The 13050-nt window shown below is 40.3% G+C and overlaps 1 protein-coding gene across 5 annotated transcripts in view; it reads right to left on the minus strand.

The window, feature by feature from the left end:
- Positions 1-13050, minus strand: part of Cnot10 (CCR4-NOT transcription complex subunit 10) — a 71255-nt gene that overhangs the window by 16845 nt on the left and 41360 nt on the right. For 2 of the 5 annotated variants that reach the window (XM_033756984.1, XM_033756983.1), the window contains exons 11-14: positions 8949-9070; positions 6775-6951; positions 5189-5242; positions 4914-4991 (exon numbers count right to left, since the gene is read on the minus strand). In XM_033756984.1, coding sequence (XP_033612875.1) covers positions 4914-4991; positions 5189-5242; positions 6775-6951; positions 8949-9070 — 431 coding nt within the window. Of the gene's footprint in view, positions 1-4913; positions 4995-5188; positions 5243-6774; positions 6952-8948; positions 9071-13050 lie in introns of all 5 variants that reach the window. The other 3 variants (XM_010629643.3, XM_010629646.3, XM_010629644.3) reach the window with 2 other exon arrangements.

Here is a 13050-nt window from a genome sequence, read left to right on the forward strand (position 1 = left end):
GCCGACACCCAGAAAGCGCACGCGCAGCCCTCCGCAGCGTCCGCCACGTCATCTGCAAGTACCAGGACTGCCGGTCCTGCGCAGGGCGCCACCGCCCAGCCAGCGCCATCCTGCGCAGTAGGAAGCCTGAGACTGGGATGGTGAAGAGGAAGTGGACCCGCCCCACCAACAATAAAGAGCCCCTACTTTCCCGTGGTTCTTGGTGCACCCAGAAAGCGCACGCGCAGCCCTCCGCAGCGTCCGCCACGTCATCTGCAAGTACCAGGACTGCCGGTCCTGCGCAGGGCGCCACCGCCCAGCCAGCGCCATCCTGCGCAGTAGGAAGCCTGAGACTGGGATGGTGAAGAGGAAGTGGACCCGCCCCACCAACAATAAAGAGCCCCTACTTTCCCGTGGTTCTTGGTGCCTTCCTGCCTCCCCCGCCCCCCCAATTACAAAGTGCTGGCGGGGGAAACTGGAATAAGTCAAGCTCTGCTGGGTAGGACTCTGAAATGGTATAGCTTTTCTAGAAAGTCTAGCAATTCCTCAGTTACACAGAGCTACCATGTGACCGGGTGCTGGAATTACAGGCATGCACCACCATGCCTGGCCAGTAATTTTTTTTTTCATTCTGAGCATTCCAGTTGGAATATACAGGTACATTACAACTTAGTTATCCACTCTCCTAATGATGGATGTATATATTATAGCTAGTTTTGTCCACCCATGAACAAGGATGGTACGAAACTTTTTTTTAAAGTAATGACATAGTTAATTTGAGAAAATAAAAGTGAAGAGTTTGGGAGAAAATGGCTTTGCAGAGCAAGCTTGGGCCAAGTAAAGAGAAAAAGAGGGTAAAAGTAAAGATAAAAGTATAAACCATGTCTGGGAAACACAAAGTGGGCTATCATGGAAAGTTGCTATGAAACTGTTGTTTGGACAATTTTTAATTTGGGGGGGTAACTAGCAATAGAATCACCTTAAAGTTTTAAAGTTATAGGGCCGGGGATTTGGCTCAGTGGTTCCGCCGCCTGCCTTGCATGCACAAGGGTCTGAATTCGATCCCTGGTACCAAAAAAAGGGGAAAGAAACCATACAGTTTTAAAGTTATAGCATTTATCTAAATCTAGGTTTCAGAGTATGGATGTGGGTAATTTTCCCAACTGAATGAAATGAAATGAGTGGCTTAGTATAGCTTTGAGTACTTCAGGAACCAAGGCAATATTCTAGTGTCTGTCTGTCTATCTGTCTATCTTCAGCCAGCTGTCCTATTCCTGACCCATGGTTTTATTTATTTACTTTCTACCGGGCTGGGAATCGAGCCCAGGGCCTTCAGAATGCCAAGAAAATCCTGTACCACTGGGCTATATCTCTGGTTTGTGTGATATTAGTATCTCTTAAATTCATTTGGACCTTACAATTAAAACATGTAGTTGATTTGAGACATTTTCCAAATCTGGGGACAAATTTTTGTTTCAAATGTGAGGATTTTTTTTTTTGTACCAGGGATCAAACTCCGGACCTAGTGCTTGCAGGACCTTGTGTTTGCGAGGCAGGTGCTGTGCTACTGAACTAAATCCCCAGCTCTAAAAGTTACCTTGATTTTAACAGAGATTCTCACATTGCATCAACTGTCATCTATCTTTGGAAAACATACATCTATCTTGGGTAGAATGAATTTTTTAATTCATCTTCATTTCTATACAATTCATAAAACTATTAGTACTCAAGAGACTATGAACCTGTATCACAAGAAGTGACCATCAGAATAGTCAGGATAATTTACTGCATATCAGTTATGTTAGAAATTGGAAAATGGAGCCGGGCACGGTGGCACATGCCTGTAATCCCAGCACTTGGGAGGCTGAGGTAGGAGGATCGCAGTGAGTTCAAGACCAGCCTGGGCTACATAGTGAGTTCCAGGTCAGTCCCAACTATATAGTGAGACCCTGTCTCAAAAAACCAAAGAAAAAAACAAACAGAAATTCGAAATTGGGCTTTATATTGGTGTCTAGGGAATTACAGAGCACAAAGAGTCAATAAAATAGTATAAAAACTAAACTTTACACTAATCATATTTTCAATCACATAAAAGAATTCAGGTCAGAAACAGAAGAAATCTCTAAGAATTCCATAATCTTACTAAAAACCAATATGCTCAAGCTCCTTACCTAAATAAGGGACAGCTAGCTCCAGTCACAGACTCCCCTTTAACATATCAAACTGCACTATTAACTTTTTTATTTTTTTGAGACAGGGTCTCGTGGTGTAGTTTAGGCTGCCCTTGAACTTGCAGAGATCCTTCTCTGTCAGCCTCTCAGGTGTTGGGATTATAGGTATGTGCCACCATGCCTGGCAGTGCATTGTGAGGTTTCGTATCTCAAATCTTTTATGGCTCTTTCCCTTTGCCATTTGTCTCCATTACCACTGCTACTGTCTTGCATAGAGTAGTCCTTTTGGGGGCGGGGGTACCAGGGATTGAACTCGGGTTCTTGTGCTTGCGAGGCAGGCAGCAGAACCCCTGAGCTAAATCCCCAGCCACATAGTAGTCCTTTTTATACATCTACCTGAAGGCCCCTTCCATCTTGTTCTATTTCTTTTCTCTCATCTGCTCCTTTAAAAAGCAAAAGGTTAATATATACCATCTTTGCCTCATTTTATGATGTGGAATTATTCCCACAGACATTTTTGTCCCATTCCACCTTTAAAATGAGAGAACTAATTTTATTTTCTTTGGAAATCTCTTACTAGGACTCTTACCAGGGCTCTTTGAGTACTGCCCCCACTCCATGTCCTTTTCTTCAATGTGATTTTCAGAAAGAAAAGTTCAATTACAGAACTCTGCAGATGTTCAACTACTATGAGATAACTTACTTCTTAAACTGTATGCATAAAGTAATAATAAGATTAGTACTCATTCAAATAAACTTGTAAAAATTAAGGCAAATTTGAAAAATTGTGTTTTTCATTACAGTGGACCATATCTGTTCTCAAGGGCTGGTTGTAGTTCAAGTTGGTCAACTGAAGGCTCAGGCTTCTCTACACAGCCTTTAAAGTCTCTCTCCTGTTTCCAGGCAGATCTCGGTGTCCTTAGAGTGACACTGGCCCAGGATTTCTCAACCCCACAAAGGAAAGTATGTTGTAATGTTCCTTCCAGAATATTAAGGGTTAATGTTAATTAAGGGTTAAATTTTTATCTGAGACCATCTGGAAGCATCAGTGGCCAGTGGTTGAGTTGGAACTCAAGACTTTGGTCTTAGGTTAAAACTAAAATTCCGGTTGTAACCAAGTCATTTGTGTGTCAGGCCAGTTGTAACTTGACAGCCGGATGTATTTTCTTCATTAAGGGTTTAGCTTAAATGCATACAATGATATTAACCACAGCATTATTTATAATAGTAAAGGCTGAAAACACTATAAACCACTAAGCATAAAAGAATGTTAAATAAATCATTCCATATAATGAAATTCTTTAAAGCTAAGAGAAAGAATGAAATAGAGCTACGCTGAAACAGAAAAATCTCTAAAGATATACTGTTAGGGCCACGGACTTGGCTCAGTGGTTCCACTGGCTGTCTGTCTCACAAGCACAAGGGCCCAAGTTCGATCCCTGGTACCAAAAAAAAAAAAAAAAAAAAAAAAGGGACACTACATACTTGCTGATGTAAAAAAAAAAATCACTGTATACCCATATATCAGGTTATTAATGAGAAATGTCATTGGAAAGACATTTGGAGCTACACATGATGGCACACCTCTGTAATCCTAGCACTCTGGGAGACTGAGGCAGGAGGATCAAAAGTCTGAGCCCACCTGGTAACTTAGCAAGACCCTCTCTCAAAATAAAAAATGGCTGAGGATGTAGAGTAGTGCAAAAGCCCTGGGTTCAATTCCCAGTACCACAAACACCACCACCAAAAAACCACCAAGTCAGTGCACCTGGGTGGAAAGGAGACAGGACTAGCTAGGACAAGGTTTACTTTATACTATCACATTTGGATTTTTACCATATAAAACACAAAAATTTAAACAATTTCACACACCTGCAGATTGAAAAAAATTTACTTGGAATCTGTATTTTAAATGCTCATTTGAAGCTCCTGGAATATTTGGGGCTCAGCAATCTGATGCTTTACCCCAGAGGTTTTGGGCTTCTGATGCATTGGCTGATATATAACTCCTTGGACAAACGAGGCCCTCAGTATACTGATAGGCCAGATGAGCAGTAAAATAATGTAGCTCTTGGTTGGCAAATTTCACTTAATGGCAAAATGATGGCATTTTATATAAAATATGTATGGCCAAGCAGGCATTAAACTACAAAGTTTTGGGACAAATTAAAAAAAAAAAAAAAAAAAAAAAGGTCTTGGGCTGGGGATTTAGCTCAGTGGTTCGGTGGCCTGCCTTGCAAGCACAAGGACTCGAGTTCAATCCCGCTACCAAAAAAAAAAAAAAAAGTTTTGCTATTTAGTTCAGGCTGGCCTTGAATTCACTATGTAGTCCAGGCTGGCCTTAAACTTGTAGTAATCCTCTTGCTTCAGCCTCTCAAGTGCTGGGATCACAGGTGTGCACCACCACACCCGGCTGACAAAGGATTTATAATTATATGGTTGGAATTTGACTGCTATTTATTTAATTAGCTGTAGTGGGGAATGAACCCAGGACCTTGCTCACTCATTTTTATTTTGAGATGAGGCCATGCTGGGCTTGAATTTGTGATCATCATGCCCCCCAGAATGCTGAGATTACAGTGCTTTTTGTTTTCCCGTTTTGCTTTCCTTAGCCCTTTTCTGTTTATGAAACCTGCTCAGCTTTTTGGAACACTCATTCTGTTTCATACAATGAGGTATCGCCTAATTCTAGGAACACCAGCAAAGGACATAAAAATATGCTCATTTCAATAGGTGCAATGTTCCTTTTGTTTACATACTCACTTCAAGTTTTCTAATTCCTGTTTTCTCAATGGAGAAGAAGGTGGAGCTGGAATGAATTTATCTCCATCATGGCTTTTACTGCTGAAAGAGAGACAGATTCTTATTTGGAAAAGAAAAAAACAATGAATGTTAAATCTGTTTTTCTTTCCCCATTCCCAAGTGTTAAGGATGAGTGAGAACAAATTTGGTATAACCAATATGGTAAAACTACAGGTGTATTAGTTTCTTTTCCCCAGCATACAACACTGCTTTTAAAAAGGGCCAATAGAGCTCACCTGAAATCCCACCTACTGAGGGGACGGAGGCAGAAGCACAAGTTCAAGGCCAGCCTAGGAAACCAAATAAGATCCTGTCTCACAATAAAAGGGATGGGTAGGGAGCCAGGGATTTAGCTCAGTGGTTCCGCTGCCTGCCTTGTAAGTGCAAGGACATGAGTTCGATCCCTGGTACCCAAAAATAACAGGGCTGGGAATCTAGTGCTCAGTGGGAGTGACCTAAATTTGATCTCTATTATTGCAACAAAACAAACAAATCCCCCAAACACCACAAAGAGACCCCCCCACCCCACCCCCCAAAAAAACCCAAATCAAATTAAAAGCTAGGGTAGAAGCTGAGGCAGGAGGGTTGTTTTGAGTTCTAGGCCAGCCTGGACTACCGAGGGAGACCCTGTCTCAACACTAATCAAAACATCCAAAATAAAAACAACTAACTGCAAACATGCCTATTACAAAGGAAATCACTCCAATATTTTCATATTTTTTCAATCTTCAAATTGATTTTTATGAACTACATAAACACCTAACTGTCTGGCAGAGGCAAACCCTATATAATTTAAAAATTTCTTTTCTTTCCTTTTTTTTTTTTTCTCTGGTACCAGGGATTGAACTCTGGTCCTTGCACTTGCGAGGCAGGCCACCGAACCGCTTTTCTTTCCTTTTTTGAGACAAGGTCTCACTGGGCAATTCAGGACAGCCTTGAACTCACTACATAGCCCAAGCTGGCCTCAAAATTGTGGCATCCTCCTGCCTAAGCCTTCTGAGTGCTGGGATTACAAGTGTGAGCCATCATGCCCAGCTTTGACCCCCACACCCCGCACTAGGAGGTCTAAAATTCCTGATCCTCCTGCTTCAGCCTCCGAAGAGCTGAGATTACTGGCCTGTGCCACTATATGTGGCTCTTTTGTTTTCCTGAGACAGGGGCTCGTTCATTAGTCTAGGCTGGTCTGGAATCCCCTATGCAGCCCAGGCTGGACTCAAACTATCCCCCCCACCGCCTTCCTCAGCCTCCTAAGTGTTGAGAGCACAGGCACTGTATCACCACACCTGCCTCCTGAATTTTCTATAATAAACATTAAAAAAGTTATAATCAAGAAAAAAAATGCTAGAAGACATTAAAGGCACCATGTGTAAAATGCAGAACTCTCTCAATATAATGGTGTTTATTAGGTAAACTATTTGGTATGATGTTTGCTTTATACCATAAAACTAAAAAACTAGGATTTGAGTATTTTAATAAATATTAACAATAATGTTATCTTTTTTGGTACAAAGATTGAACTCAGGACCCTGTACTTATGAGGCAGGCATGGCGCCCCTGAGCTAATTTCCCAGCCTGATAATGCTATCTTTGATAATCGTGGGATTTCTTGCAAATGTCCCTCCAGTCAATGGAAAGCTATTTCTATTTCCTCCCTCAAGGATCTCTCCTTACCTGTCACCTTACTTTTCTCTTCCAGAAATACGGGAAATATAATTTTTGTTACAGTTTAAAACAGAATTTTGGGCATTCAAGCTGAAGATTTTAGGAGTTCATCTAAAGGACAGAGGTTTTGTGAAGAGGGAGGGGACAGGGCTCATCATACCTGCACGTCTCGCTGCTCTCACTGCTCTCTGTGTTCCCTCCAAGCTGACTGCTGTTTTTAGACCCATTTTCCTGCTTCGGATCTTGCTGTTCTTCAGGTAACAGCAGTAAGGCATTCCTGAGGCAAATGGCCGCAAACTCCATGCTGGCTACAGGAATGGCTGAAGACTGTCCATCACTTAAAAGAACAAAATCAAATTAACTAGCTTGACAAACAAAAGGAAGACAGAGAAATGGAGATGATGGAGAGATAAGACTTTTCTATTATCAGGAATAAAACCAATGAACTGTTAATGAAACTGTTCTGTGATAGAAATTTTAGTTTTTTTTTTGTGGTGCTAGAGAGAATATTATATTAGCTGAGCATATTATACTGCTAGCCCTGAGAGGCAGAAACTTTTAATTTTCTTTTCTTCAGTGCTGGCTATTAACCCAGGGCATCAGGCATGTTAGGCAAGTATTTCAGCCCTGGGCTACAGCCCCAGCAGAAACTTTAAAGTAAGGAATTAGAAGAGAATGGTAAAGAATCCCAATCTTGGGCCAGGGATTTAGCTCAGTGGTTCCATCGCGTGCTTTGCAAGTGCAAGGTCCCAAGTTGGATCCCTGGTACCACACACACACACACAGAATCCCAATCTTGAATCTAAAAGCAACAATTAATTGCAAAAAAATATATTATAGGGGCTGGGGATTTAGCTCAGTGGTTCCACTGTCTTCCTCACAAGCACAAGGACCCAAGTTCGATTCCCGGTACCAAAATAAACAAGACTATACATTACATACACCAAGAATGGGTGACAACTGCAGTGTCAATAGTCCCTCCACCCACCAGTCCCCCGAGTTCAGGGATTGAACTCAGGATCTTGTGCTTGCCAGGCAGGCATGGCACCACTGAGCTACATCCCTGGCCCTGCAGTATCAATATTAGCGCACAGAAGACTTGCAGAGAAAACTGTAATAAAGCCAGGACCAGTAAAATAAGAAGGAGAAAGGGAAGAGAAGAGGTTTTCACATTTCATTCCTAAGAACTATGAGAAAAACAACAAAATGAAAAGTATCAGTGATAAGCAAGTGATGCATTATATGTGGGAAAATGGGTTCAGGACATCCTGCGCATATCAAAATTGGTGGATGCTCAAGTTTATATAAAATGGTATAGCAGCCGGGCATGTTGGCACACAGCTATCATCCCAGCATTCTGGAGGCTGAGGAAAGAGGATCGCTGTAGTTTGAGGCCAGTGTGGGCTACACAGTGAGACCTTGTCTCAAAAAACCAAATAATCAAACAAAAACAACCCAAACCTTCCCCTCAAAGGAATAGTATTTGCAAATAACCCTGTATACATCCTTCCATATATTTTTTTATTTTCCGGTATCAGGGCCTGAACTCAGAACCTTATGCTCATCAGGCAGGTATGGCGTCACTGAGCTACGTCCACAGCCCTGCTCACATACTTCAATCACCTCTACAGTACAAGTCATATCTAACGCAATGTGAATGCTATGTAAATGGTTGTTATACTGTATTGTCTGGGGATAATACAGTCTACAATAATAAGAAAAAAGGATAATAAGGATGCAGGTTATTTTTCATTTTTTATTTTTCTGGATATGGGGATCGAACTTGGGTCCTTGTGCTTGCAAGGCAGGTGGTGGCACCATTGAGCTAAATTGCCGGCATGATGCAGTTTTTTTTGGTATTGGGGATTGAATTTAGGACCTCGCATTTGCCAGGCAGGCAGGGTGCCACCGAGCTAAATCCTCCACCCAAGGATATTTTTTTTTCTTCTGAATATTTTCCATCGGTGGTTGGCTGGACCCTTGGATGGAGAACTCAAGACAAGAGAAGTTTTCGGCTGGTAGTCATCCCAGAACTAATCCGCCATGGATTCCCAAAAGATGACTACGTAAAAAGAGATAGCATGGCGCCCTCTTCTGGATATTCCGAACAATGACTCTGAACCAACCAGTTTCTTAGGTCAATTCCAAGCACCCACGGAATAGTAAAACTAAATGACACCACATCAGCTAACACTCACAACGGACCCATGCTAGGGTCTGCTTACTGTAGTTGTAATGAAACAAAGCAATTATTCCTTTGACATGATAAATTTTAAGGATATTATTATATGTAAGTGCCTTACGTGGAACACTTTCTCTTTGCAAAATACTTACTTATATACAGTATTCTGTATGGACTGTGATGCCAGAACTATTTTACGATGATAGCCTTGACCAACGATAGATTGTACAATTCCCTTTTTGCTTGGAAGACCTTTAGTTTCTTCCTCAGATGTCTACAAAATACAAATAATTTCAAATAAATTAAAGGAAAGAGATATAATGTGAAAAATGAAATAGTTTTCACAATTATTCTAAATTTAAGAAAGTTAAGATTCATCAATGTGAATTTTTTTGTGATAAAGGAAATGCTTCTTATTGGAGGAAATAAGTATAGGAAGCTGAAAATAAAAGTATATATACTTGGTTAATATGAGATGAGGAAATTCTAAGGAAAATAGCCAATTCAAGAATGACTAAGAATTTATTAGAACCACTTGTTTAGAACATCCTATAAGGTGATTTGGACCTTAAGAGTAAAAACACAGGGTAGAAGAAAATGGAAGCAGTTTCACTTTCTAAACATTTCCCATAATGTTTCTTTTTCCTTTTTTTTTTCTCCCAGAGGTCCTTGCTAAGTTTCTGAATTGCATAGGCTTGGGCTCAAATTGTGATTTTCCTCCCACGGCCTCTCAAAGCCCTGGAATTCTAGGTGTGCACCATTAGGCCAGTTTTTGTTGTTTGTTTTCTGAATCAGGGTCTTGCTACGTAGTTCAGGCTGGCCTTGAATTCATGGCAATCCTCCTGCCTCAGCCTCCAGAGTGCTGGGATTACAGGCATGTGCCACCATGTCTGGCTCATGCCTGTCTTAAAACATAGATCTGCTCCTTTTTACCTGAAACTATTAATTAAATTACCAGCAATATATAACCGCTACAAAGCTATCCACATTAAAGTTTAACATGGGCACAGTCCTTCCTTCTAAGAAACTGAAATTCCCAAACCACAGAAATATTTTAAATTGAAAACAGTAAAGGCTATTTTTATACACATGTACAGTGTATCTCCTCTCTTCACTCTTATTTTTTTTTTTTTTCCAGTACCAGGGATCAAACTCAAGACCTTGCACTTAGGAGGCAGGTGGGGTATTGCTGAGTTAAATCCCTGGCCCCTCACTTAAAAAAACAAAAACAAAAAACATAACTTTGTTTTTTGGTGTTCTGAGACAGGGTCTCATTCTGTAGTTCAGACCAACCCTGAACTCATTATGAAGCTCAGGCTGGCCTCGAACTTACGAACTCTCCGCAATCCTCCTGCCTCCTGGGATTACAGGGATAAGCCACCACACCTGGTGTAACTTTGTTTTTATGGTACATTTTAGATATATATAATGATAACATATATGACATGGAATTTATACCTATACATGTATCTTTTTCCCACTCCCCTCCCCTTCAATCCTTCCTGCCCTTATTTACATAAGCTTTGTTTCCATTTCTTTCCTTGTCCTCTCTCCCTGTTCCCCTTTACTTTTTCTTTCTTTCTTTCTTTTTTTTTTTTTGTACCAGAGATCGAACTCAGTAACCTCGGGCTTCAGAGGCAGGTGTGGTGCTACTGAGCTAAGTCACTGGCCTCCCGTTTTCATTTCCCAAATTTTTAAAATACATTTTTGTCCTTATAAACTTTCAGTTTCTCACACAGGAGAAAACAATGCAGTATTTAAACATGTATGTCTGATTTATTTCACTTTAGAGTATGGTCTCAAGGTGGATCCATTTAACTAGAAATGTCTCCAGCTTATCCTTTATGGCAGAGTAGTACTCCATTGTATAAAAAAGCCATCTTCCTTATCCATTCATTGGTTAATGGGCATCTGAGCTATTTTCAAGATTTAACTATTATACATTGGGCTGCTATAAACAAGGGTGTGCATATATTGCTGTGGTATGATTTTTTTTGTTTTGTTTTGTTTTTTTGAGACGGTCTTACTATTCAGTTGAGACTGACCTGGAACTCACTATGTAGCCCAGGTTGATCTCGAACTCACAGCGATCCTCCTGCCTCAGCCTCCTGAGTGCTGGGATTACAGGCATGCGCCACCACGTCCGGCCCCTCATTTTTTTTTTTTTTGTATTACTGAAAAGTGTTGTTTTCCTAATTCTTTCTCAGTGATTTTGTTATTTGTATTCAAAATTGCTATTGATTTTTGTGCTGACTTTGTATCCAGCAACATTACTAAGTCTGATTATTGAATTTAGAAGTCTTGGGCTGGGGATTTAGCTCAGGGGTACCACTCCTGCCTGGCAAGTGCAAGGTCCTGAGTTCATTTCTGGTACCAAAAAAACTACAATTCTTCTGGTGGAGTTTTTGGGGTCTTCTCTGTAGAGTATCATGTCATCCTCAAATAATGATAATTTAACTTCTTCCTTTCCTATCCTTCTTCCTTTTATTTCTTTCTCTCGCTCTGGCTAATGTTTCCAGAACTACACTGAACAGGAGTGGTGATAGTGGACATTCTTGTTCCTGATTTTAGAGTGAAAGCATTCAGTTTCTGTCTATTTAGTATGATGTTGGCTATTGGTTTGTCACTGATAGTTTTTATTAGATTGAGACAGCTTTTATCAGGCTGAGATAAAGACCATCTATTCTAATTTTCTGTAGGATTTTTATCATGAGTGTGGAACTCTGTCAAATTTTTTTATGCATCTATTGAGTTGATCATGTTTTTTGCCCTTGGCTCTATTAATATGGTGTATTACATTTATTGATTTTCATATGTTGAATTGTCCCTGCATTTCTGGGATGAACCCCACCTGGTCACAGTGTATAATCTTCTTGATTATTTGCTGCATTCTGTTTTTGAGTATCTTATTGAGGATTGTTGCATCTATGTTTTCTTTTTTTTTCAGGCTAGTCTCAAACTCACAGCGATCCTCCTGCCTCAACCTCCCGAGTTCTGGGATTACAGGCATGTGGCACCACTCCTGGCTGCATCTATATTCTTTAGGAGACTGCCCTGTAATTCTCCTTTTTGGTTGGATCTTTCTCTGGTTTTGGTATCAGGGTAATGCTTGTCTCCAGGAGTGAATTTCCTAGTTTTGCTTCCCTTGCAATTTCATTACAGAGCTTGACAAGTAGTGGCTTTAAGTCTTCTGTAAATTTCTTGTAGAATTCAGCAGTGAATCTATCAGGGATTGGGCTTTTCTTTGTTTGCAGGATTACATCTTCAATTTCACTTCTTGATAGTCATATAAGGTTTTTATATCTCGATTCAGACTGCTTTCACTGTGTCCCATGAATTCTGGTATATTTTACTGGTATTATTGTTTAATTATAGAAACTATTTGATTTCTTCTTTAATTTCATCTGTGACCCACTGATTGTTCAGAAGGGTGTTATTTAATTTCCATGTGTTATGAAGTTTTTATGTTTCTTTTGCCATTGATTTCCACTTTCATTGCACTATAATCTGATAATATGTATGGGATAATTTCAATTCCTTTGCACTTACTTCAAAATGTTCTATGAGGTAATATGTGATCTGTTTTGGAGAATGTACCATGTGCAGCTGACTTTTCATATCCATTAGTGTTTATGTAGTTGTGTGTGCCAATATTTGGTGCATATATACTTATGACTGTTATCACTTCTTCAGGATTATTCCCTTCCCAAGGACATAGTGAACCTCCTTTGTCTCTATTTTTATTTTTGGTACCGGGGATTAAACTCTGGACCTTGCACTTGCAAGGCAGGTGGCGCAACCACTGAGCTAAATCCCCAGCCCTCCTTTAATCAGTCTTGGCTTAAAATCCATTTTGTCTGCCAATAGCATAGCTACGCCTACTTTTTTTCTGGATTTCTATCATATGGAGTATTGTTTTCCACCCTTTGACTGTCAGGCTATGCATTTCTGTTTGAATTAAATGTGTTTCCTGTATACAGCACACTGTTGGGTCTTGCTTCCCGATACATTCTACCAGTCTGTTTCTTTGGACTAAATGAATTGAGAACATTTTCACTGATGGTTAAAAGTGTTATGTGTTATTGACTTATCCCTGTCATGTTATTTTCCTGTTATTGGTTCCCTTTTTATTCCCTGTTTAATTCCTTGCCTTGCCTGATGGATTCATTCTGCTGGGGTTCATGGAGTGGCAGTCACTGTCATTTTTTTCTAGAAATATATATATGTGTGTGTGTGTGTGTGTGTGTGTGTGTA

Source organism: Fukomys damarensis, unplaced genomic scaffold (assembly GCF_012274545.1).
Source record: "Fukomys damarensis isolate Sample0158 unplaced genomic scaffold, DMR_v1.0_HiC HiC_scaffold_28, whole genome shotgun sequence".
Classification (NCBI taxonomy): Eukaryota; Metazoa; Chordata; class Mammalia; order Rodentia; family Bathyergidae; genus Fukomys; species Fukomys damarensis.